This window comes from Setaria italica, chromosome IV, assembly GCF_000263155.2.
Source record: "Setaria italica strain Yugu1 chromosome IV, Setaria_italica_v2.0, whole genome shotgun sequence".
NCBI lineage: Eukaryota > Viridiplantae > Streptophyta > Magnoliopsida > Poales > Poaceae > Setaria > Setaria italica.
In genome coordinates, this window is record NC_028453.1 from 40,023,127 (window position 1) to 40,047,647 (window position 24,521).

Genomic DNA, 24,521 nt, shown 5'->3' on the forward strand with positions numbered 1-24,521 from the left:
ACATCACTGGTTAACACGTTTCTCCCAATGCATCTAACATAAGCAAATGAACAAGAATGCAAAAATAATTTCCTAAAACCTCAAATTGCACAGAGCTGTACCTGATTCATATCAATAGTTTGGAGACACTCGCCTCGAGTGAATATGATTGCATGGTTCTGATTTTCTGGCTTTCCTTCACCTAAAATAGCATTACCTGGCAGTTTTATCTTGTAGATGACCTACAGCGAAAATATAGATGGCAAATAAGTGCAACACAACTTGGACCACTAAGGCTGTGAGAAACCATTGCTTCCAAAGAATTTGGTCACTGTAAATTGGACATTTCATTTGAAAGATCTTGAACTTTTCTAGATTGAACATGGAACAATCCTAACAGCTGCACTCAAAATTACAACAAGCATTCAAATAAATATTTATACATCACCAAAGTTCTTCGGGGCTACATGACTTTGGGACGAAGGTAGTGCATATAAGGCCAAGATGAAGGGATTACTACCCCACTCCCAAACCAAGTGTCATATCAAGCAAGGAAAGATAAACCTGACCAAATTTCACCCAAGGAATACCAAATTAACAAAGCATTTTGTTTCCATTACCTGATCAAGACTCTGGCCAGGCTCATTAGGTTTTGTAACAGAAGCCTTCACCAATGCCGAGTAGTAAACCTTTTCAACCTTCTTGTTCCTATCCTGACTAGGCGCTTCAACTTCATCAATATAGGCAACCCGCAGCGATGGATATCTGTCAAAAAGCCCTTTCTGTTATTTCAGTGCCCTGAATAACTACAAAATACCCTGCAAAGCTTTGCCTGTGTTTATTTGATTGTGGTGAAAATTATAAACACAAAACTTCACAGGGTATGTTGATTATCTAAAAGGATAAGTAACACAAGAACACCAAAACATATGTACATAGGACAGAGATCCTGCATGGTAATAAACAAAACTCACGTTCAAACTAAAGATAGTGCCATTTTTTTTCTCTAACACGCAGGAGAACTGCGTATCATTGTATTAATAGTAGAAGGAGTTTTTCCCCTCTTAATGAAATGACACGCAGCTCTCCTGCATTGTTCGAGAAAAAAAAATAGTAGGAGTCATACAGACACCCAGACACACACACTAGAACTATATGAACTTAATCACGGATAAAAGTGCTGGAAAGACCTGACCACTTGACCTTCTAATCAGCACCTCTAGCAGTGAGCAAGGAAAGTCCCTTAGCTCCTGCCATACTCTATTTAAAATAGTGCCATTCTTAGATTGTTCTAGATCAATAAACATTCTGAATCCATGCAAAAGCAAAACTACTACAATACCATAAACTTCTTTTCATATATGAGCATGTAATTTGAAAATGAGCAAAAAAAATAAATATTCACATCCTACTTGTAGAATAGCATTTATGCAGAATTTTTAAGAAACTCACGTTGTCATTAGCCTCAATATGTCATGTGCACAAGGTTCGCCAGACCGTTTCTGGATTCCATATTGCTGACACGAGACAACATATGTAAACTTCATGTCAGCTATGGCCTTGCACTGTGTCATTAATTGTGAGTCCTCGGACATCAGTTCAGTTGCTCTGTAACCTTCCATAAGATCTAATGAACAAGGAAGAGAAGTCAGTAAATACATCAAAAGGCACACATTTCAGATCAACAGCATAGAGTGAGCCATTAGAAATACCATCATCTTGGGCCATATCAAGAAAAGCCTGAAGCTCCAAAGCTTTTCGGTAGTACATCATCCCTCTTACTGTGTAGATAACAGTAGCGACCACAAAATTAAATGAATACAATACATATTTAAAATGTTTCTTTAGAAAAAAAATAATACAAATCTGGATCACACACGAGATATAGCATACCAGTTCTTGTCAATGTCTGTCCCCTATATGATGCCCAAAGACGAAGCTCCTCTTCCAATTCTTCGTCCTCACGGAGCTCCTCCTCACTCTTTCGGTCCACTCTTTCAAGGAAATTTTTCCATTCATCTTCAAAGAGGTTAACAAATGCAATGTTGCAGTGTCAGTTTCTCAGAGGACATCAAAGAACCAAACCAGAATAATTCGAATCAACATCAATCCAAGTAAAGTGCTACAGAAGGGAGAAAATAACCTGGGTAAATCTTCTGTAGGTAGAAAAGGATGGAAACTCCATCCTCATTTGGCTCTTCTAGATTTTGTGAGGAGAACAGAACATCTTCCTTGTAATAAGGAGTCAAGACACTGCAGTATAGAAATCATTGCAGGAAAATATAACGTTTTGCAAAAGTGACCAGGCAAGAGCTCACAGGTATTGTGAAAAAAGGTGCAAAAACTAACATATGCAAGACAAAAATATATAATCAGGGTTGCCCAAATGAAACAAATAACTGAGAATAATGCAGTTCAAACAAAACACAGACAAAAAAAAAACAAAATCATTTCAGATAGTTATGTATCACGGTAGACAATATATGATATTAACAAGGAAAACTCTACAGCCATCAGATGGTTATGAAGCAATCACGGCAGTCATATATAACATTGAGAACAAAAAACTACACAGCGAGAAAGTAATATAACGATCAATCTTTAACAAACAAGGTTTGAGAAGAACACAGGTTATCAAATTCGCGCATAGCAAGCAGTGAAAACTTACGAGAAGGGTAACATATTCCGCACTTTAGGAGCATTTGGCATCTCCATAAACAGAGAATTTGCAAAGAACGATATTCGCCTTCTGGCATCAAGGTTTGTAGGGACATCCATAGCAGACTCCTTCACAGTTAGCAGAAGGTGAAGCCTCTTTATCTGAAACATAAATAGTTCATTATAACAACGTGAAGGACAAAATCTTCATGCCAGAATTTGTTACTAAAAATAATAGAGGGATGACAATCAAACCTTTTCAGTCCATGCATCCGATTCCTCCATGGGGAACCTAATAGCTTTAGCAAACAACTGATCTTGCTGATCTAGTGGTGTAATTCCTTCATGTCTTCTATTATGTCCACCATGTATGGATTCCAACATTCTGGAAGAACAAGCGGCCATAAAAGGTCACGAGAGATCAGACGTTCATCAATTTCCAAAATCACCGGATACCATGACAAAAGATGTATATAAAAAGAATAACTAAGCTGTATGTAGAATTAGAACTGGAACTAAGCTCCAAGATTAGAACAAAAGAGCATTGTGAGACTCCTTGCAGCAGTCAGCAAATACCACCCAAGCCCTAAAACACTACAATTTTCAGGTAAAAACGGTTAACAGCAAGAAAGCAAGCAGAGCTGCATCGCAAAAATATAATGGCTGTGGCAAAAAAAAAATGGCATGTGTATGATTCTATTTGAAGAAGAGTATCAAGGATTACAGCAGAAACTAAACTCCTCACCCTCCAAGCTGCTCTTCCTCCATTATGTCCCTTGTGACCACCTCAAGCATATCTTGAAACAAAATGACGACCTGACCCAAGTCTTCTTCTTTATTCTTTTGCTGTAATACAAAGAAATTGATGCAGTGAGAAGCTATCCTTTCTGAACACAACCTAAAACAATGATGGAAAGTCTTGTACCAGTAACTCAAGTAAGTCAATAAACTTCTTGCTCAGTGCAGGAAGGCTCCTCATAGTTAGATCCCTTATCAGGGTTTCCTCTGCTATGTGCTTATCCACAACATCAAAAATCTCTTTTATGACACTGAAATAAGCAGCAAAAGGAGCTTCAACTAAGCAGATGTTGCAAGCCAGTAACAAAACATGCAAAAGTACATTAAATTTCACAGATATGCCAGCGTACACCCCCCCACACACACAAAAAAAAAACTCCTCTTTTCCCTTCTGATATGGGACAAGGTCGCCCCTCGATTCAAATAAAGGTACTCATTTTTTAGTCTCAGCACCTCCAGGCCACAACATGGTGACTCGAACACCATAACATGCTCAAAAGTTACATGCATGACAGTTGAGGACAAATTAGAGACTCAAACCTCAGATTTTGCAATTTATCATAGCTTCGTTCTTTTTAAACTAAAGGCATAGAGTGTTTCGAGCAGAACTTGTATAAGATTAGGTTTGGTGCGATGTTGCATTCAGTCCAGACAAGGAGCTATCATGTGATCTACATGTTTGGTCCCTGGATTATGCAATCGAGCTCCATTTCTTAAAAAATAACAATCCTGCTAAGATAAAACATACAGTTTCTCACGCTGTCCAAACACTAAAGTATTGATGATGTTTTTGAAGGAAGCATAGCATTCTCTGATAGCATAGGAAAAGTATGGATCGGATCCCATTCTCTTTGTCAAATCACGGTCCTTTCCACCACTGTCTGCCGCCATATCCAACGCTATTGGAATCTACAGTACAGTAAAAAAAACAATTAACACCTGAATCCACAATCACGGTAAGTAGAGAAAATACAGAATGATTGAAAGTGTATACCTTGCTAGCAAGTAGGAATGGCGGCCACTGGAATATATTCAATTCACGATCTTTACAATATGGAACAAGTAGTAAATCCATCTCCCTGTTATCTATGAGATCTTCTTCACGAAAACTTGTGATAATTAGGTTCCACATTTGAGCAAATCTTGCAGCTCTTTTCTCTTCCTCTTTCTCATCATCAGAAGCCTAAAAATCAAAGTATATCAGGTAAAATATTGTTTGTTCAACAGAGATATGCTAATGATCTACTCATAAAGCCAAGTTTCACACTAGAAATGAATACCTTGGGTTTCCTGGAAAAAGCAGCCCGCAAACCTTTCCTCTTGTTTGCATCAGAAGGGATCAAGCGCTCATTGAAGGCCACAGGCAAAGATTCAAAGCGAGATCTCAACATTCCTAGTGTCCTTATCTGGTTTCATGTACCAAGGAGTCTAGCATAAGTTCCTCATGATAAATAATGCTCCACGACATTAGGTGAAAAAAGTCTTTTCCAGAAACCAACAAAGGGCCAGCACATATAATGCATTGAGCAATGAAGCAAGATATGTAGGTATATTACTAACCTCGCCAAGACGACGATAAGCCCCGTAGATACCACCAATCAGTGTAGAGAAAAGTGCATACCAAATTTGTGTGTCCATGAAATATACCTGGATAATTTCACTAACAAGTCTCAACACATTGGTTAACGAATTCTTCTTAAATGGGGCGAAAGGAGTCGAGACACACCAGAATTATTGGAGCCCAAAGTGCAATAACAACACCAATATTGTTACTTCCTGCAAATTAAATATAAATAAGAACACCAAAATAAATCCAAAATGTAATATAGGAAATTTCAGGATAATACCATGAGGGAAAAACTCATGCCACTGGAATGTCCTGATTGGTTCTCTCATTATATCTTTGGTCGGCTGTACCAGAGGCTTGATCTACAAAAAGACAAAAAATGAATGACCAGCAGCATTAGATACCTTAGTAGCCGCACCATATTAAATACACAAACAAATGGATAATAATCAAACATTAGACAAGCCCCCTTGCAGCATTTGACATGTGCAAACAAAGTGTTGTTGCTCAATGATGTGTTAAATTTTATACATTCAAGCAAAGGAATGGCTTATGTTTTGAATGTTACTGTATGACTGAAGATATACCCATTGAGTTCCATGCACCAAAGTTCAGGCAAAGCCCACAATTGCAGCAAACATGATGTGACACTCTAATTCCCACATCAACAGTTCCGTAATGGTCAATTCCACAATAAATACACTTTGAAAAAAATCATGGTCCATGCTGTCAGATATTTTTATTTATTTTGTTCTTTAATAATGATGGCACAAACTTCATGTTCAAGCATACCAAAATGAAGCATCTGCGGACAAAGTACAATAAACAAGATGGAAGAAATGGATCTTTACCTCGATATAGAAGCTTACTGTCAACTTCATTGCTAAAAGAAGGACCCAGAACATGGTATACCTATCAGGATAACAATGCTCGGTAACTGGAAAAGATGTAACGCTAGAAGAAGACAATGAGAAGATGAGCTAATATGTTAACATACTTGAAGAGGGAGAATGCGCCTTCATGCATTCCTCTGCCAACAAATAAACGTGGCTGCAGATTTAACATAGGATCTCATTGGAAACAGAAATCGACAACCTTAACCATCTAAATAGCAGCAGAAACAAGAGGACGAAAGCTACCTGAGACCACCACATCATGAACGTTATGACCTTAACATTTGAACTTTCTAGGTACCTTCTGAGGAATGGGAAAAGAAATAGCATGGAGGCAAGCATGTTTGGAGCCAAGTATACCACAACAGCCAAAATGTATAAAGATGGTTGATTCTGACCACCACCAAGCCAGCTTTTTATTGTTCTTGCAAGACCAGTAGGATTCTCCCAGGTATATGCATAAGTTACAGGTAAAATCACAACCCAAGCAGCAGCTGATATTAACTTCAAGACATATCGCAGCTTCACTGCAAATGACATGCTTCTTCTTGCTTTCCAGCCAAATATGATGTCCAGGAGAGCTGTTTAACACATTGCAGACTGATTTAAATTTATGAAATTCAACCTAAATGTAAGAAATATACATGCAAATGAAGAATAAGGTGCTTGTCTCCAAAAAAAAATGATGCAGTTATATGACCCTTCAGTGTCATGTTACAAATTCGTTATTCATCAGTCAAGAAACTGAATGCTAAATTACATGCCTATCAACGCTGCCAGTATTTTTGCATGCCTATCAATGCTGCTAGTATTTTTTTTAGCTGCCAAAAGCAAATGGCAGGTAGCGAAAACAGAGTGAAGTAGGATCAGGGTATCTCAATGGGAAGAATAGCTTGAGAAAGTACATGCTGTTTTATCACAAAGAGTACCAGAAACATGAAAACCTTCTAATTACATTGGCATATCAAAGTTCTGTAACAACTACTGAGCTCCCGGGCAAAAAACCTATGGCGTGCATTGACAAATATGCTAACAGGACGAGGAAGGGATGGAGCAAGGACCAAATACCTTGACCCAACTTCAAAACTGCAGCAGTAATAAATATGCTCAAAACCTGCTTAAACACTTTTGTGTCAAAGATATCACTTGGTGTGCCACCATTCCAAGCAAGTATAATCATGGCCTATATTAAAACCAAATACCATCAGAAATATAGGAAGCTGAAGGGATGGCAATGTTCAGCAAACTGAGAGATGGAAAGAAGTGTAACAGAGTGAAAGTGCTGAAGAAAGGGCAATTAACCTGTAAGGATAGTATCAAGAAGATCCACATTCTGTCGAAACTACGGAATATGTGCCAAAATGAACGTATCTCCACGAAATTAACCTTTCCCATCCAATGAACGCTACCCACAGAAGTGTTCTCCTGGATCACAATAAAAAAAGTGGGTACAAATAAGGATTGTTGCCCACACTCTATTTTTGCTTGCTTTATGTTAGAGGAACAATAGATACAACAAATTCATGGATATTTATTGCAAGGTAAACAAAATAACGTACAAGTTAAAAGGCATGAAAAGCAAGTAGCTCAAATCTAGCTCGCGTAATATCACATATCAAAAGGAACATATAGCTAAATGAGTGTATCTACCAGAAAAAAGAACAAATAGTATGCAGCTCCTGGCCAGAAAATTGTATGGTCAAGTTCAATGCGTAAGTAGTTACGACAATGAATATTACACATAAGATGAGACAATAAAGGCTCATAAGTTACACATTGGCAAGATAGAAGTATGGAAATATTAGTGTGAACAGGAACCTACCCCATTCAGACGATTAGGATAGGCATCCTTGGGAGTCTTGAAAAAATCAGCATCAGCCCTCATAGGCCACCCTAGCCGGAAACAATCTACTGACCTGACAAGCAATATAGGAATGATTTGGCTTTCTTTACAATCTAGACCACAAAATAGAAAATACCAATTCAGTTCAATCATCACTTACCAAAAGTACTCATTTAGATCATCATAGTTTCTCCAATGCGAGTGTTTTGATTTTATAGTCTTGCTCCTTTCTGCTTCCTGTTAACAAAACTGGTCAGATTTGAAATGAATGTATGATAACATTTAAAAACTAAAATCTGCAAATGTTATACCTTCTCTATAACTTTGTATATTGGAGTCACAACTTTCATCAAGAAGGCTTCTTCATCACCACCATATGCTGGCTTAACATTTTCACCAGTCATTGGGCTCACATTTCCGGCCAACATGCCATAGAGTTCAAAAGCCATCTATTAAGATGCAAAGGAGCCTTTATCAGGATGGACTCACCAGAATTAAAACTTATAAACAAAGATCTGTACCAGCATGCAACCATTCCCCATTGAGTACACCAGAACACTACAGCTAGGTTATTGTTGTTGTTATTTCTAAACTGAAGAATAATATATGAAAGTAAATCTAGAAAAAAAAATGAGCACAAGCTGATCTTACATGATGGTAGATGTAACAAAGACATTCTGGCATGAATCTCAAATTAGCCGCCTCACCCCAAATCAGCAGGTAGAGACCCATATAAAGAAGCTTACGCTGCTGTACTTCCTGTTGGATAGTTGGCAACCTGGAGACCATTCAGCTACTGTTAGAGAAGCATTAAGAGATGCAGTATCCCTTTCAAGAGGAAGCAACTTTACGGGATGAAATGTTGTGATGTGATGGTTGACAAATTAAAAAATAGATATAAAACAAGAAATGCAACCATAGCTATAAGAAAATCAGTTCAAGTGGTTCCTGTACATTCCATAATTGCTTTGAACCTACCATAAACTGCTTTTGCGGCCAAGGTACTTGCACCACTTCTTATAATTCTTAAATAGCTTCTTCATTACAGCATCCAGAGCTTGGTCATCTAACTGAAAAATAGGACATGATCACATCATTAGTATGCAAATGGGGAATAATCCAAAAGGAGGTATTTTTGTTCCACCCAAATATTCAAACGGAAAAAAAGGGGGGGTTTAAATGCTCACCTTTGGCTGTTGTTCAGCTTTTGGTATTTTCCTTACGTGCACATTTGCAAGTAACAGTATGAGATGTTCCCGTTGGTTGGACACATTATCTTTCTGAGGAGAGAATCTTGCAGTTAGACGGAGCATATTTTGAAAGCAATGTACAGCACAGCACAACGAATTCTCTGTATCGCTCAATTACCTGGAACCCAAACATGCCCTGGAGCCAGTCAAGAAGGTCTTTACCAGTGTTCTTGTCATCAGGCTTCTTCTCATGGTCCTTTGGCCATGGCAGGCCTCTAATGTTTCGGAGAGCGTACACAGCTGCTTGAATCTACATAATGACGAGGAATACGAAGATTATAAACAGCTTACTTGCTACTCAACTAATGAGATAGTACTATTTCCCAATCCAATGAGGACAAGGATGGATGAAAACCTCTGGGTAACGCATAATAGCTTGATTGGTACTCTCAGGATCAAGAGGAAGAATATTGTAGGGAACATAGAGCTTTTTCTTCTCTTCAACTTTGTTGTGTGTATCCAAAATCTGCATGGGAAAGTTGTATCACGGTACATATGATGGAAAACTAACAATCCTCTGGTGGCAGTAGAAACGATGCAGTACCGCTTGATCGACTTCGACAGACTGTGAGACGTTAACGGCTCTCAAGACCTCGAACAAGACAGCAGCTGTTTGGTATGCTTTGGTGAGCAGGGCACTGAGCAATGTAGCAAAGAGAAGGCAGAGTGTCATGGGAGGAGCAACAGCATGAGTGCAGGTAGCATCAACTAACAGTAGAGTGAAATGGCTGACCGGTCAGCCTTGTCGGCGGCGTTTTGAAGCGCCTGGATGTACTTCTTGTAGTATTCACGGTAGAAACGCTGCATCTCCCTGGCATCGCTCTGGTGCACCCTTCCCTTCAATGTGGGATCATTCTCCTAGGGAATGAAGAGTAGTTAAAAGGTTTGAGCATGCATCTTCCATGAAGAGTAGAAATAACAAGTCAAAGTAGCCGCCATGGATAGTGGATAGTAGTACCCTCTCAAGCCTCTGAAGAAGTGCTGTTTTGAACTGACGAACACCACGGCCACTGGAAGTAGGGTCGAGGCGGTGAGCCTTCTCGAAGGCGTAGAAGCGACCTGCGTCGAACGCGTTGAGTAGGCGCAGATGCAGGAGCAGTAATGATTAAAAAAAAACTAAAACTCACAGAGGTATGCGACGCGCGGGTTGGTGGCCTCGACCTCGTTGGCCACCCTTAGGATGGGCGCGATCTCGACGAGCGAGGAGGGTACGACCTCGCTGTCGAAGATGGACTCGCCGAGGTTGCCGACGGTCTGCGTGCGGAGGAGGCGCCTCCCGGAGGATGGCGGGGCGGCCGGCGAGGGCGAGGGCGAGGAGGAGGACATGTCGGGCCTCCGCCCCGGCGCCGCCATCCCGTGCCGGCGGGGTCTTTGTTATTTATTTACCTGAGATTCAGATGAGCTGGGGTCGCTCAATCTGCAAATCAAAATCGAATCGAAAATGCGCGGAGAGAGCAGCAGCAGGGACAGCGGCGGCGAGCTTGCCTTGGGAGAAGGGAAGGCGCATGGAAGGAAACCCTAGATTTGGCGGCGGCTCGGGCGCAATGCCGCCACTGCTGCTGCTGCTGCTGCTCGAGTGGAGTGGAGTGGAGCACAGCACACCTTGCAGATTGGGGAGGCGAGCGGAGCGACGGAAAGGGAGGTTCTGCTGGGGTTTTCAAACTCTTTCGGTAGCGGCGGAGGCATCAGGGCCTCGGATTCAAAGGGTTATCACACTCGTGCCACTGGCACTCATGCCTTGTAGTGGCATTGCCGTGATTAGGTGCGTCCGTTGAGGGCATTCCTGTGCACGTGACAATGGCCACGCCCGCTGAGCACGTGGGCCCAACGCAGCGCCGGCTCGTCGTCTGCATCTGCACCACCATTCCTTCCTTCTCGTCTCCAACTTTTCTTTCGTTTTTTGTATGCTACTATCAATATGATGTGTAGCTAGCTCTTAATTAGTTAGATGCATCCATGCAAATGCGGCTGGGAACATGGGCCGGCCGCCCACATGCGTTCCTTTCTTTCCTCCACCTCGGGGAAAAGGATCCTTGTAGATGGAGAGCATGAATATCCATGGATGGACACGACAAAACAAGAATGTGTTCAGTTACCTGTACCATTTAAGTTTATGTATGAAAATAGTTCAAGATAAATAGTTTTAGTTGGATGAGCTGTATCAACTCATATTCAGGATAATGCTATCTCGCTTGATATCTATCAAAAGAAGTAAATTATATGGTTGAACGAAATCATCCATACATACATCATGTGTAGCGTCGCCCCAGCATGGTCCATTCCATCTAGCTAGTGCTTAGTGCACGTGCTAGGTACTACCTATAACAGTGGAGTGGAGTGGGGATGGGATGACCTATCGTGTCAAATAGCTAGACGATCTTTTTTAAAGCAACTGCATATACTATACCTTTGCTAAAGATCGATCGATCCATCCATCGAAAAGAAGACCTCACTTTACAGTAATAAGCTAATTAAGGTACGTGAGGATGGAACTACTCATCAGTCTAGTCGCAGTAGAGTTTATTTTGTGCGTGGCGGCAAAGCAATGTTGTACGACGTGTTTTCGTGCAGAGAATAATGCGGCATCAGCATCAGCATCTGCATCTGCATCTGCATGCGTGTCACTCCATCCGATTCATTCCATGACTCCTACTGTACGTAGAGATTCACTTGGTCGGCGCCAAAGTCCAAACCACCACACCAACCGTAGCCAAAGGGTGGGCGGATATACAGTACACTGTAGTAGGGTATGGACATGTTGCTGATATTTTTTTTTCTTTTGGGCCTCGAATTGGGCCGGACTCGGTTCCATTCTTCCATATGTGATCCATCATGGCCCAAAAACGATGGCACTAAAAATAAGACATGGAATTAGTTGGACAAAATTCACCACGTAATAATGTTGCTTAAGCTAGGGTATAACGGGCTTGTTCGGATTCTGGTTAAAGGTAAGCTCATGTCACGCTGAATGTTTGATGCTAATTAAGAGTAGTCCATGATTAGCACACGTTTACTGTAGCATCACATGTGCTAATCATGAACTAATTAGGTTTAACGGATTCGTCTCGCGAATTAGCCCTCATTTATGCAATTATTTTTTTCATTAGCATATATTTAATACTTCTAATTAGCATCAAATATATCCGAGCTAAACTTTAACCCCGTAGTCTAGCCGCGTAACGAAAATTGACAAACTGTTCCTCTGGCATGCATGAGGCTGACAAGCAGGCTAACAGCAAGTTAGGCAAGCTGAGAACCAAACAAAAGCTATGGCTGCTAATCCAAATCCAAATAGTAAGGCCCCAAGGCTAGGAAGCTTGCTAGTAACTTGCAATATATTTTCCTGTTTTATCAACGAGTCGAGTCCCTTTGCATTGATTTTGAGAGATCATATATTGTTGCCTTTGCTGGTTCGGCTCGCTGCCTGCTGGTGAAACAAAATTGGTGGCCTGCTCACTTCACCAGGTATGTTCCTGTTGTCTGTAGGCCTGTGAAAACAGAATATTCTTCAAAATACAATGCATATACGAAAACAGCCCGATTATTACGTATGATCAATAGTTTTGATATCATTTGTGTACTAATATTAAAGATAAATAGGGGTAAAAAGATGTCAATAACGAGCATCAATACTCATCTCCGAAAAACTCGTGGGCACGGGTACATGTTTGAGTTTGTGCCCGCGGGCATAAAAATATCTTACTTGTGCCCAAACCCACGAACCCGCAACATAGCGCTTGACATGTGGATCCTATACAACTATATAAGCGATTTCTAGAGTTTCTCCTTCATTCCTAATCCTCCCAGGCCCAGCCGCACGCCTGCACCCCGCATACCAGGCAGCCGCCGCCACCACCCTCGCTCCCCGCCGCGAGGCCGCTCTGCCGATGCCCGACTCGCCCGCTCCACCGCCCGGTTCCGCCCGACACCTGGCGGGCACGGGTGTGCCCGCGGGTGACGGGCACAGGCACAACTTTTTGCCTGTGATGGACGGCGGGCGTTGACACGGGTACAGGGTTTGCCTCGCGGGTGCGGATCTGTAAACCCTCTGCCCGCGGACAATGTGCCCGTTGCTATCCATAATACTGCGGGGATGCATGATGCATCCATGTTCGTTGCTGTCTTTCTAGGACCGTATCGGAGCTTTTGCATTGGTCCCCTCCCTATTGTTGTTGGTTGCAACTTAGAATTTTCTTTCTGGCCGGCAAAAAGTGCGTTGTTGTGTCGAGGATAAGCAGGGCTTTAATTTGCTGTGCTATACTACTCCAAATCGTCGATCGGCTGGTCCATGCATGCATGCATCTACTACTCTTTCGTCCTGGATAGGATAGATTCATCGATCGATGGTATCCGCGTGCCTGAACTGAATATATGGTCCACAATTGCCTTTCGATGATGGGGTTGATCGATCACCAAAGCTGAATCAGGGGCTGGCGATTGCCTTTATGCATGGCATAGCATAGCATGCATGGAAAGATGGAGTACGATCGACTCCTCCTCCTCATCCGTGCTGCTGCTGCTTCTTCTTCTTCTTCTTTTTCGAAGAGGAAGAAAGAGAGGAAGAAAGGAAGGGAAGCAAGATGCAAAGCATGCATGAGGTGACAGGAATGGAATATTCAGCTAGCCTACCACTACTCTTTAACAGGCATGCGGGTTGGTCTTGGATGGATATCGTCGAATTCACATTACTACATTTCCATCAGATGCAAGAAAAGTATCACCATAACTTGAGATCGATCGAGAGTCTGTATGGATGGATATGGATGGGTCGTCGGCCTCCTCGTCTGCTGCATATCATGATCATACTACGCAGCCAGTCAGTAAAGGGTGCTCTAGTCTCTTTTCTGCACGCGCTTACGGGTGCAAATAATTAGGCACGTATATGCTACTTGTCAGCGTCAGGACAAGTGCACGTGTCTGCACGCGCTTACGGGTGCAAAAAGGTAGTATACTACTCTTTCCGTTCCAAATTGTAAGTCATTCCAAGAATCTTGAAGAGTCAAAGTATCCCAAGTTTGACCAAAATTATAGAGAAAAATATAAAGATTTATGACATCAAATAGATATACTATGAAAATATAATTGATAAAGAATCTAATGATACTTAGTTGACATCATAAATGTTATTATATTATCATATAAATTTGGTCAAAGTTGAGATACTTTGACTCTCCAAGATTCTTGGAATGACTTATAATTTGGAACGGAAGGAGTACAATACTAGTTGTTCTTATAAAGGGGAAAAAAACACTCTTGTAAAAGAAAGTTTGATGAGTGTGGTGTGAGTGACCGGTAGCTCTAGCTCGCTGTCAGTGGCGCCACGAGTAGCTCATCAAATGGTCAAATGGCACGACCCCGTTGGCTTTGGCCGGGCCCACACAGACACTGGCGGTCTATAAAAAGTCAGCCGCTTGCTGGCAGCCTGGCATGAAGGAAGGAAGCAAGTCCAAGTCCAACAGCAGCCACATCCATTCCAGTCGACCATTCCTCATCCTCTCTAGGCGCACTAGCAGTAGTAGCAGCCAGTAACAGGGACAGGGAGGGAGCACTCAACTCAAGCACGAGCAGCATCACCATGCGCGCCCCGGCGAGGCTCCTCCACGTCGAGCAGCCGCCGCCTGCTCCCCCAGCTGCACAAAACCAAGCGGTGGTGCCGGCGGACTCGGACATGGTGGTCATCCTGGCCTCCTTCCTCTGCGCGCTCGTCTGCGTGCTCGGCCTCGCCCTCATCTCCCGATGCGCCTGCCGCCTACGCCGCGGCCGCGGGTCGTCTCCGTCCTCGTCCAGTGAAGCTCACCCCCCGCCTCCTCCCCGGGGCCTCAAGAAGAAGGCCATCGACGCGCTGCCCACCGTCCCCTTCGCCGTGTCGTCGCCGTGCTCCGCCGCCTCCGAGTGCGCCATCTGCCTGGCCGACTTCGCCGAGGGCGACGCACTGCGCGTGCTCCCGCGATGCGGCCACGCCTTCCACGTCGCCTGCGTCGACGCCTGGCTGCGCACGCGCGCCACCTGCCCGTCCTGCCGCGCGGGCATCGTCGCCGCCGCGCACGAGCCGCCGGTCGTCGCACCAGGCGCGTGCGGGAGGTGCGGCCACCTGCTACTGCCTCTGCCTCCTGCTGCTGCTGCTGGGGACGCACACACCTTCCTGCCTTGACCGCCTGCTAGTCTACTACAGGAGAGGAGGAGGTGTAGGTTGGAGTTGGACAAATTTTGCAGTGCTAAGCTGACTTGACTAGGGAAATTTGTGTAGCTACTCTGCTTGCATGTCAATCAGATGAATGGACAAAATTGAAACACTTGAGCCTTCGGGCTGCTGCTGCCTGCTGTCTGCTGATGTATTCGTCTCCACCGTCTACATTTGTACAGAGGAAGTATGCTAGCAGAGTAGCAGGGTCCCTTGGATCGAATTCTGAAATTGCTTTTTCGGTCTGAACTCTGAAAGAAACCAACTTTTCTTCAGTCAAGGCATCCAATGCTGAAACTGAAACAAGCAAGGAAGAAGGAAGGAATACCGCAAGTACACATCACCTAGCTTCCAATCCAACAATAAAGAGATGCCGCGCTTTTCCTCGATTCTTTTCTCGCAGCAGCACCTGTCACTTGTGACTTGTCATCCCACCCCACCTGGAGCCTCTCAAGCATCCGCGCCCATGCTTTCCTCCAAATTTCCTTCCAAATTCCAAAACTACTTCTATTATAAATCCAAAACGACAAGGAAGGCAACAAAAAAAAAGGAGGTATAGGCCATCACCATTTAGGACAACATTTCTTTTTTGATGAGTAGGCAAATCCATCGAATGACTTGAGAGGCCTAACAACATGGGCTATCTCCTCCAATAAATATCCAACCATGCAGCTTCTTTTTGATAGGATGGGCCATAATTCTGACAACTCACCCAGGATGACGAGAGGAGCCGAAAAATGTTGAGCTATAGATCACCCTTTAGGACATATTTTTATTTTTGGAACTGAGAAATCCGTCAATGTCTCCAGCAGCTCTGGAAATGACACGGGAGGTCAAACAACATGAGCTCATGCCTTTTTTAAGCACAAAATCCTCCAAAATTCAAAAATCTCCTAACACCTTTTCTAAGTCCAGAACGAGTAGGAAGGTCGAGAAATATGATGTACTACGTGGTGTCGGTGTTTAGACCAGTAACCTACCAAGTGGTATCCCGAGACAGTGGATTGGTTGGTGTGGTTTCGTCGAGATCAGGAACTCGTCGGTGAATGCAGACACAAAGTTTAGACAGGTTTAGGTCGTTGATCAGCGTAATATCCTACGTCCTATATGTATTATATTACGTTGGGTGTATCAGATTATTTTGGAGGTGGTCCCTACCTCACCTTACATATCTGGGAGTAGGGTTATAGGTTGGTTGTTACAAGAATACTATTTGAATACGACTAGAGAAGTTCTACTCTTATACAACGAGTATTTTCCTTATCCCCGATCAGTTCTATCCATTACATGGTCATCGTTTTACACCCTAATCTCCATGTCAAACACGTCTTAATGGCCCTACTTCACATTTGGATCTGTCCATATGTGCTGGTGAGCTCATAGAAACGTACCCAATAAGCCCGCGAGTACTTCTTTAGTCCTGGAATCAGAATGAATCGATTCACGTTTTTTACTGCCACCGTAAATCGGCAAAAAACCTGCTCTCCCCGCTCTCAAAACAGCTTCTCAAATTAACGCACGAAATTACCCGCCACTACCATCGAGCAAAACCATCCCGCAGCGCCCCTCCCCTCGATCCGCAGCGCTCCGTCTCGCGTCTCCGTCCCGAGCAGGCGACTCCAGGGACGGCTAGGGTTTGGTCCCCGACGGCCGGCTTCCTCCGCCCGCCGGCCGAAGGTCCCTGGAGCGCCGTCCTCCTCCACACGAGGGAAGAAGGCCAGGACCCGGAGGGCCGGCCGTCGCAGCGGCCTCCTGAAGTAGGTGGCCGAAGGTCGTCGTCGCCCAGGCCCTCAAATCCGACGCCCACAGACCATCCCCAAGGTGAGTTCGATACCTTCCCTCACCCAGATCTGAGAAATTGTAACACATGCTTGTAGAAATTGATTGGCTCGTGTATGTGTTCATGGCTAACAGATCACGCATCATTTTTTTTAATAATGTATATCATGTGTAGCGTTTGTTTCTTGTAAATCAGTGTGTTAGACATGTTTTTATGCTTTGCAATTTATGGTTGATTTTTGGACAGCAAGATGGCTGATAGTGCGGACTGGTGTGATGAGAACCTAGTTTGTTAATTATTTCCTGAGGAAGTTCAGGCTAAGAATCGATCAGGAACCCACTCGAGTTTTGTACAGAATGTGGTTTCCTTGTGCTAAAAGAAATGGTTTAGTGGGAAAATATCAATTTCCAGGTGGTAGAGATTCTAAGGCACATTTAAGGGGCTCATATAGTTCTGTACTTCTGCTAACCAAAACGATTGTCACTAAGAATGAATAAAACCTTTAGCAGCCCCAACAAATGCTCATCAAGTCTCCAGTGGGTTGTGGCCGATGCCAAGGTGCTAGTGTTAGCGTTGGTATTGGCATTGGCAATTTAGACATTAACAGACATAACAAGTAGCTTAGATTTGAATAATTATTTACAAGTTTGAGTATCAACTCAAGCGGCAGTCACCATTGCACGCATGAATGTTGCAATAATAGCACTCATAATATTTATTCTTCAAATTAGAGGTATCATTTTAAAACTATTGATGTTCGCTTGCTGTTTTGCTATATTTTTTTTTTGTGATTGCAACATATGAATGCTGCGTGTGTGCATTTTTTTCTTTTGGTTTATCTTACAGTTAAAATTCGCCCTAGCTAAATTTTTTTTCCTAGGTCCGCCACTGACTGAGATAACATAAAGTTACTGCTAAAGTGCCTAGCTTAGATGCTTCAGTTGTTGACGTTTACTAACATAAGCCTCATTTTGTATTGTTAACTCAGCGAGTGCCTTGGGCAGCTTGTGTTGTACTCAACTTTTAAGAACTTGTTTTCTTCTTAATAGAAAGCTCTCCTGTGTGTTCTTGAAGAAGTAACCATTCAATGCCCTTGGATACCAAAACAGAAGACATGCACATAGTTCCAGAAAAGACTATTATGGATGTAGGAGTGTAGTTTTATATGTTTTGGCCATCTATAATCATTTGTTCATTCCTTGTTGGAAATGTATAATTCCATCTTGTGGGGCTAGGGTAGCTGCATTAATTTTTTCTGATGAATCTGTTTATATGTGGAAGGTTCTTTTGTTTGCGACCTCAGAAGATTGTTGTTGGGGCGAAATTACTCTAGGTGCTGGTGGGAATGGCAAGTACAGCATGCTTTGTCATTGTCAGTAAGAATGACATACCGATCTATGAGGCAGAAGTTGGATCCGCACCGAAAGTACGTACCTTGGACTTCATTTCCTTTCTATATGTTAGCTTCAAATTACACTTAGCTATATGGCTATATCTATAGCATTTCAATTTTTCTCCACGACATGAACCATTTTGTTTTGTTGATATGATATATTGGTATGTTAAAGAAAATTGATTTGGAAATAGTTGATAGGTGAACATAATTCATATTGGATCATGCTCTTCATACCCATCCCTTGCAGAGCAAAGCTAAGATATTTCATGGAGTAGTTTACTTTCTAAAGTTTCTTTGTTTAGACTAACTCACTAAAACTACGGTGTGTATCACTGTATATAGATGTATATAGTTGTAGTTTCACTTTGGACCCTCTATGGCAGGATTTTTTTTTTCTTTCTGAAGCAACACACCCATACTGAATTACTAAGGTGTATGCCTAATCTTGCCATCTGCTTTCTGTGGCAGAAAGAAGATCTGTCTTATCACCATCAATTTATCCTGCATGCTGCGTTAGATGTTGTTCAGGACCTAGCATGGACCACAAATGCAATGTGAGTATTTTATTGGTAGGATGTGGAAAAAATAATTAACAACCCAAAGTTATTCTTTAACATTTTATGTATTGTTTACCTCACCTAGAAACTTATAATCTTTTACATTCTTTTTGTCAGGTTCCTGAAGTCAGTTGATAGATTCAATGACCTTGTGGTGTCTGTTTATGTAACTGCAGGTCATATCCTTCAACAAGTGACGATGACAGTCCTTTTGTTTAATTATATGACATTGACTATATATCATTATCTTCGTTTTTGAAAGTTTGATCATAATGGTGTTATTGTTTCTTTAACTGCTAGTATGACACATACCAGATTCATGTTGCTTCATGACTCACGTAGTGAAGATGGAATAAAAAGCTTTTTCCAAGAGGTCCATGAACTTTACATCAAGGTAAGACAGTTATTGGTCATCTACAGTCAGGAGAATTTCCCCCACTGCATTCTAGATTGCTAAGTGCTGGACCAAGTAAGCATTCATGTCTGTCTCTGGACATGGTATTCAATTGTGATGCCTCTATTTATCTTGTTCTTTGTGGCTGGTAACTGTAGCTGGTATCTTTTGCGATTCTTATTATTTGATTTGAATTTTCTCATGACAGTGATGGCACTGTCTAAATAAATTCTGTATCTTGCAAAGTTGACGCTGATGTGTAGTTGTGTGCAGTTTCTGTGATGAATTCTGAAATGTGCATGAGATGCATCCAAATTTTCCTTACTTCAACCTACAGTTGTCTTTTATGGTAGTATAATATAAGTTTGTTTACCGTTGTGCAGATATTCCTCAACCCGCTTTACCTGCCTGGCTCTCGCATCACATCCTCTCATTTTGATACCAAGGTCAGGGCCCTCGCAAGGAAGTACCTGTAGTATGCGTGCATGGAGGTTTGTTTTATAGAAGCAGGCAGCATCCATGGTTCTGGCGTCATCTTTCCCTGTCCTCGTTGACCTTTTGAGAAATGCTAGAATGGGACGTTATTGTGCATCACACAAGTCGGAGCTTGCTGTAATTTTTCTTGGCTTTGGCTTCTGTTGTGACGTATGTATCATTTTTCAGAACCAAATGGCATGGCTTATGAATTGTAACTTTTTAGAAGTTGCTCCGGCAATTCAAACCTGAATGGATTTTGTTGCACATGGCAACATGTTACAGGACAAAGATAGGTCATCTCCATGTAAAATGGAAGCATTACTCTGATTCCCTATCTGTCATGTTCGGGGCTAGATGCCCATTTTCCTTTGTTTGATTCGATGTCATGGCACGATCAGTTGAGGTGTATCCGTGACCTGGGTGCACCATGCAGAAAGATGTGCCTTTCTCCCCCGCTTTCTGCCAACCGGTCTATCAGTGACTTGGCCACTCAGAGCTCGTCGAGACCAGCGCGCCCGCCTTCGTTGCCTACTAGTCCTCATATCTGATAACTATGGTTGCAATTTTTATGTGCAGGATTTCTACAAGCTCAACGGAAAACCAGTTTACGTTCTGGTGGAGTCCGGCAAATAGGACGTAGTAAAAGATCAGGCAAGTACTGCTCTTATGTTTTAGTGAGTTTTCACGTCATACAAGTACTACAAAGCTAGGCACTAGGCAGGCTGTAAGTTTGCAACCTAACTTTGCTAAAAGGATCCCTCATTGAATTAAATTGGATTTGTTGCTGAAAAGAGGCATTTTGTATGCTTGGGGAGCCCATGCATCACTAAGTTTCAATCTCGATCAACACCATCAGAAATTCTATATTTCAATTCCACAAGCTTCCTATACGACAACATTTAGCATTGCCATTTACAGAACAACATCAGTTGTGTTTCCCCCCCCAATCTGTGTTTGGGATGATATAACAAAGAAAACAGTATACATGTTGCTTCTTTCCTTCAGAGACATGCATATGCTCCTAAGAGGATATACAGGCAAGCATTCCATATCCATCATATCTAGGTTGGTTGCAGTGCTTTATCGGTGCCTGCCCCCAACATTTCATATGATACACCTGAACAACAACTCCACCAGACATTGCCCTATTTTCTACCTAGCCTAACCTGATCATCTTGTCCTGTTTCTTCTGGCGGCTAGGTCTGGCTATTTCTCAGTGAGCATGGCAGCAGTAGCGATTTCCCGTATGCAACAGGCAGTGCTAGCAATTTCTTCCCTTTGCCTACATACGCCCTCTTTGTGAAGTTGTTGTAGTCGTTTGCTTCAATCTCATCCAGGATTTGCCGGTACAACAGTAGTGAGGCCCATACCTGCAATGGAAAAAGGAAACCCTTTCACTATATATGCTAAAGAATAAGAAGAGGGTGTTCTGCTGTTCAGTGCCAAGCCCTTCAACTTACTGGCCATCTGCTAGCTTGTGAGAGCTCAGTCACCCCTCTTTCCGCCTCCTCAAAAAACATCCTGGCCCTCTTGATCTGCTGCTTCATGAATTTTCTCCATCGGTTTGTGACGACACCATTGAAGATGTCCTCATCAGAGAGCCCTGCCTGTGCCAGTTCATCTTGTGGTAAATACACCCTTCCTCTTCTAGCACTAAAAGAAAAATGAAAAAGCCTCAGTGTAAATGCTTAGAGCCATATACTATTTTTACGCGTCCATGCCTCGTTCTAGCAAGAACTTGAAAGGAATTGGTTACTTACTCCTCTCCTACATCCCGTAGTATATTTGTGAGTTGGTTCGCAATTCCAAGAGCCAAGGCAGCACTGTACACGCTTTCAGTTGTTGCCTTAGACTCAGGTGCGATGCCCATCACAGGTACACTCATTAATCCCACAGTTCCAGCAACATAGTAGCAGTACATGTAGAGCTCGTCAAAGTTCTTATACCTTGCCTTTCTAAGGTCGCTCCGCATCCCTTCAATCATGTCCCTGAAGGGCTGCCACATACGTGCATTGCATAAGAGTTAGTGATGTTAGAATATTGGTATGTACAACATAATTTGGCAAACCACTAAGTAACACATGTAATTTTCAGGTCACTTTACTTGGCTGAACCTTTTCCTTTTAGATCATTATGCAGATTCTTATATTTGTTCTTGTGTTGGTCATATAGTTACCTTTTTGTTTCTTAAAAGGTGAGACCAATTAATAATGTCAAATTACCAAATGCCATATAATTAAATTCCGAACGATTGCCTCTAGCTCCAAGTTTTGCTGTGACGGATGGGCTCTAGAAATAGTTCATTCTAAAATATCCTACAATACCACCCTTTTATTTAAACAGCTTTGACCCAATGACTCTACTGGTCCTTTTTTATTTTACCCAGGCAATTACATGATTTTGTTCTTGTCAACTTAGTAGGTCTAGTCATCTTGCACTAAAATTGTGAGGCCAAGGGAGTCTAATGCTAATAATTATATCAGGAATAGCAACAAGTGTAGTCTAGCAGCTACTACCTGAATGTCTATGGGGAACCTTGAGATGGTATCAGAAAGAGCGGCATCAAGCATATCGTAAGGGCGTCCCTCGAATAGATCCTCAAGTCTCTTCTCCCACCGGTCCAAGGCTGTCGGCGTAATGTAGTTGGCGTTTGGCCCATCCACGAGCTCATCCGTCCTCCTACACCACACTGCAGAAAGCACTACCCATCAGATTTCCTTGGTCATACCTGAAGTAGGTCATTTAAAATTAATTGCCAACACTTGAGATTCATATCCCTAAGGTAGTTTGAAGCGTGAAGAATATATATATGTTCTCATAACTTTCCACATGGTCTTAAAGTATTCATGAAGCCATTTAGTAGCGTTTTAGGCTACCGAAAGCCTATTTTAGTGCTCCCACAGATACTGCCATTGGAACTCAACAATGCTTCCTTTCCAATGTTAATTCCCACCGAGAGCTAGTTAGTTGGCACTTTACTTTAAAAGTATAATTTTTTCTTTGTTATTGCAGCACGGGAGGCCCGCGTTGTAATTTGAACTATTCTCTTCTTCTTAATACACTCCTGCGTATTCTCAAAAAAAAAAAAAAGCAGCGGCACACGGTGCATGAAGTTTTAGGCGTACTTATTAGATGATGATAATATTGATTACGGTGAAGAGAAGTAGCATACTGTACTACTAGGGAACTGAAGCATTATATGGAACAGTTGTCACTTTGAGAGATACCATACCATAGATGGCCCATATGGCGCGGCGCCGCTCCTCTGTCATCAGCAAAGTTCCTGGCAGACATGTATGAATGAAATCAAATGACGAGCGTGCCATTTAATTTGTCATGTGATCAAGAGGAACGAAGTGATGGAAGAGCTACGGCAGCATACCGAGGTAAAAAGTCTTGGCATACTCCTCGCAGATCTCTCCGCAGCGGGCGTAGGCCTCCCTGAGGCCGTTGCGCGGCATCTCCAGGTCCCGGGGCCTGCTGACGTCAAGAGGGACGGGCGTGCGCAGCTGGCGCTTGAGCAATGCGGCCTGCTTCATCACGACGTCGTAGACCTTCTGCTCGGAGGAGACGACGGCCTCTCCCGCCGGGTTTACGGCCAGGCTGGAGTACACGGCGGGGGCCCGGCCAATCTCCCTCTCCCCCGGGCCCAGGCCGAGGCAGGCGTACCGGAGCGAGCAGAGCATCCAGCGGCGCCGCCTCTTGAGCAGGGAGGAGCACTGGCCGAGGCTCCCGCTCCCGCTCCCATGGTGGGCGGCGTCGGAGAGCCCGGGCGACGCTGCTCGTACAAGGATGATGGCCATGTGTCTGTCGCCTGTTGTTATCTGCAAGACGGACGGGGCCAATCAGCAGAGCTCCTACTGCAAGGTATGCTCATCAGAGAGTCTGGGATGGGTGGATGACTGCAAGGAAGAAGAAAAAAAAGACGCACGCTGGGTGGTGGCCGCCGCACTATCTGCCACGGGCACCTGCATACAGTCACACACTTTCAGTTAGCAGACACACGAGCAAAAGGCTCCATGGGAAGGAGGGAAGGGAGTGCGCTGGAGGACATCCAGACGCAAACAGCTCAGGCCACTCACCTCTTATCGTTGGTCTCCTCTCCTACTGCTCTCCTCTCCTACCGGGATTTCATGCACTTTTTTTTTCATGGAACAGGAGGGATTTCATGCATTTCACGGTACGGTATCCTGCTTGCATTGTTGGCATATGCTACATGTGCAGGTAATCATCAATCAAATAGCCATCAAGCAATGTGTGGCTGGATCATAGCCTTGCATTGGACATGCTGCTAGTACCTGATGCTCTGGACTCTCAAGTCTCAGGGACGACAGAGAAGAAAGAAACAGACGTGGAGTGGACGAGGGCCAGCCAGCCGGCAACGGATAGATAAGCTTATCACCTACTTGGGAGGCCGCTGAGTGGTGACACCTGGAAAGCTCCGGATTCACCCTGGCTGCTCCTGTCCGACGTGGACGCTGACATGGCATGCAATTCAGGTACTCTGGTTCTTACCTGATGGCTTAATATCATCGTCGCGTCCACATGCATGCATTGTTACACTATATTATATGTTCTAAGAATAATTTGTCTCCACTCTTCTCTTGGGTAGACGTCGGATTATATTGATGGTGTTACCTAAGAGGATAGTTTAATGTGCAGTTTGCTCTTACTGATCATATATCACTATACATCTAGCTATCTTACATACTGCCTGGTTTCTAACTATTTGTATAATCTGACCTACA

At 43.2% G+C, this 24,521-nt stretch overlaps 3 protein-coding genes and 1 pseudogene across 3 annotated transcripts; 2 read left to right on the forward strand and 2 right to left on the reverse strand.

Annotated features, from left to right (window-relative positions):
- LOC101786456 overlaps window positions 1–10,626 on the reverse strand; it is a 13,708-nt pseudogene extending 3,082 nt beyond the window's left edge.
- A 3,576-nt stretch (window positions 10,627–14,202) lies between these two features.
- Window positions 14,203–15,281, forward strand: LOC101753669 (probable E3 ubiquitin-protein ligase ATL44). Its single transcript, XM_004966476.3, has one exon. It carries the CDS (start codon window positions 14,564–14,566, stop codon window positions 15,137–15,139), a length of 576 nt encoding a protein of 191 aa, XP_004966533.1. The 5' UTR covers window positions 14,203–14,563; the 3' UTR covers window positions 15,140–15,281.
- Window positions 15,282–16,616: 1,335 nt separating this feature from the next.
- LOC101753258 (trafficking protein particle complex subunit 2) lies at window positions 16,617–20,107 on the forward strand. The gene is made up of 6 exons (XM_004966475.4): window positions 16,617–16,990; window positions 18,231–18,375; window positions 18,814–18,899; window positions 19,020–19,081; window positions 19,211–19,296; window positions 19,680–20,107. The coding sequence occupies exons 2-6, from the start codon at window positions 18,295–18,297 to the stop codon at window positions 19,770–19,772; spliced, it is 408 nt and encodes a 135-aa protein (XP_004966532.1). The 5' UTR covers window positions 16,617–16,990; window positions 18,231–18,294; the 3' UTR covers window positions 19,773–20,107.
- A 505-nt stretch (window positions 20,108–20,612) lies between these two features.
- LOC101786849 (phytoene synthase, chloroplastic) lies at window positions 20,613–23,996 on the reverse strand. The gene is made up of 8 exons (XM_004966474.3): window positions 23,856–23,996; window positions 23,705–23,741; window positions 23,156–23,597; window positions 23,006–23,056; window positions 22,290–22,462; window positions 21,534–21,769; window positions 21,234–21,426; window positions 20,613–21,143 (listed from the first exon to the last, which is right to left on the reverse strand). Exons 3-8 carry the CDS (start codon window positions 23,574–23,576, stop codon window positions 20,970–20,972), a joined length of 1,248 nt encoding a protein of 415 aa, XP_004966531.1. The 5' UTR covers window positions 23,577–23,597; window positions 23,705–23,741; window positions 23,856–23,996; the 3' UTR covers window positions 20,613–20,969.
- Window positions 23,997–24,521: the final 525 nt, after the last annotated feature.

Excerpts from the sequence above, each read along its gene's own strand:
- LOC101753669 (XM_004966476.3), top strand. The coding sequence starts at position 14,564 with ATGCGCGCCCCGGCGAGGCTCCTCCACGTCGAGCAGCCGCCGCCTGCT.
- LOC101753258 (XM_004966475.4), top strand. The coding sequence starts at position 18,295 with ATGGCAAGTACAGCATGCTTTGTCATTGTCAGTAAGAATGACATACCG. Across the intron at positions 19,082-19,210 it reads TGTTTATGTAACTGCAGGTC|ATACCAGATTCATGTTGCTT; the intron begins ATATCCTTCAAC and ends CTAGTATGACAC. Across the intron at positions 19,297-19,679 it reads TCCATGAACTTTACATCAAG|ATATTCCTCAACCCGCTTTA; the intron begins GTAAGACAGTTA and ends ACCGTTGTGCAG.
- LOC101786849 (XM_004966474.3), bottom strand. The coding sequence starts at position 23,576 with ATGGCCATCATCCTTGTACGAGCAGCGTCGCCCGGGCTCTCCGACGCC. Across the intron at positions 23,057-23,155 it reads TGCCAAGACTTTTTACCTCG|GAACTTTGCTGATGACAGAG; the intron begins GTATGCTGCCGT and ends CATGTCTGCCAG. Across the intron at positions 21,144-21,233 it reads CACAAGCTAGCAGATGGCCA|GTATGGGCCTCACTACTGTT; the intron begins GTAAGTTGAAGG and ends TTTCCATTGCAG.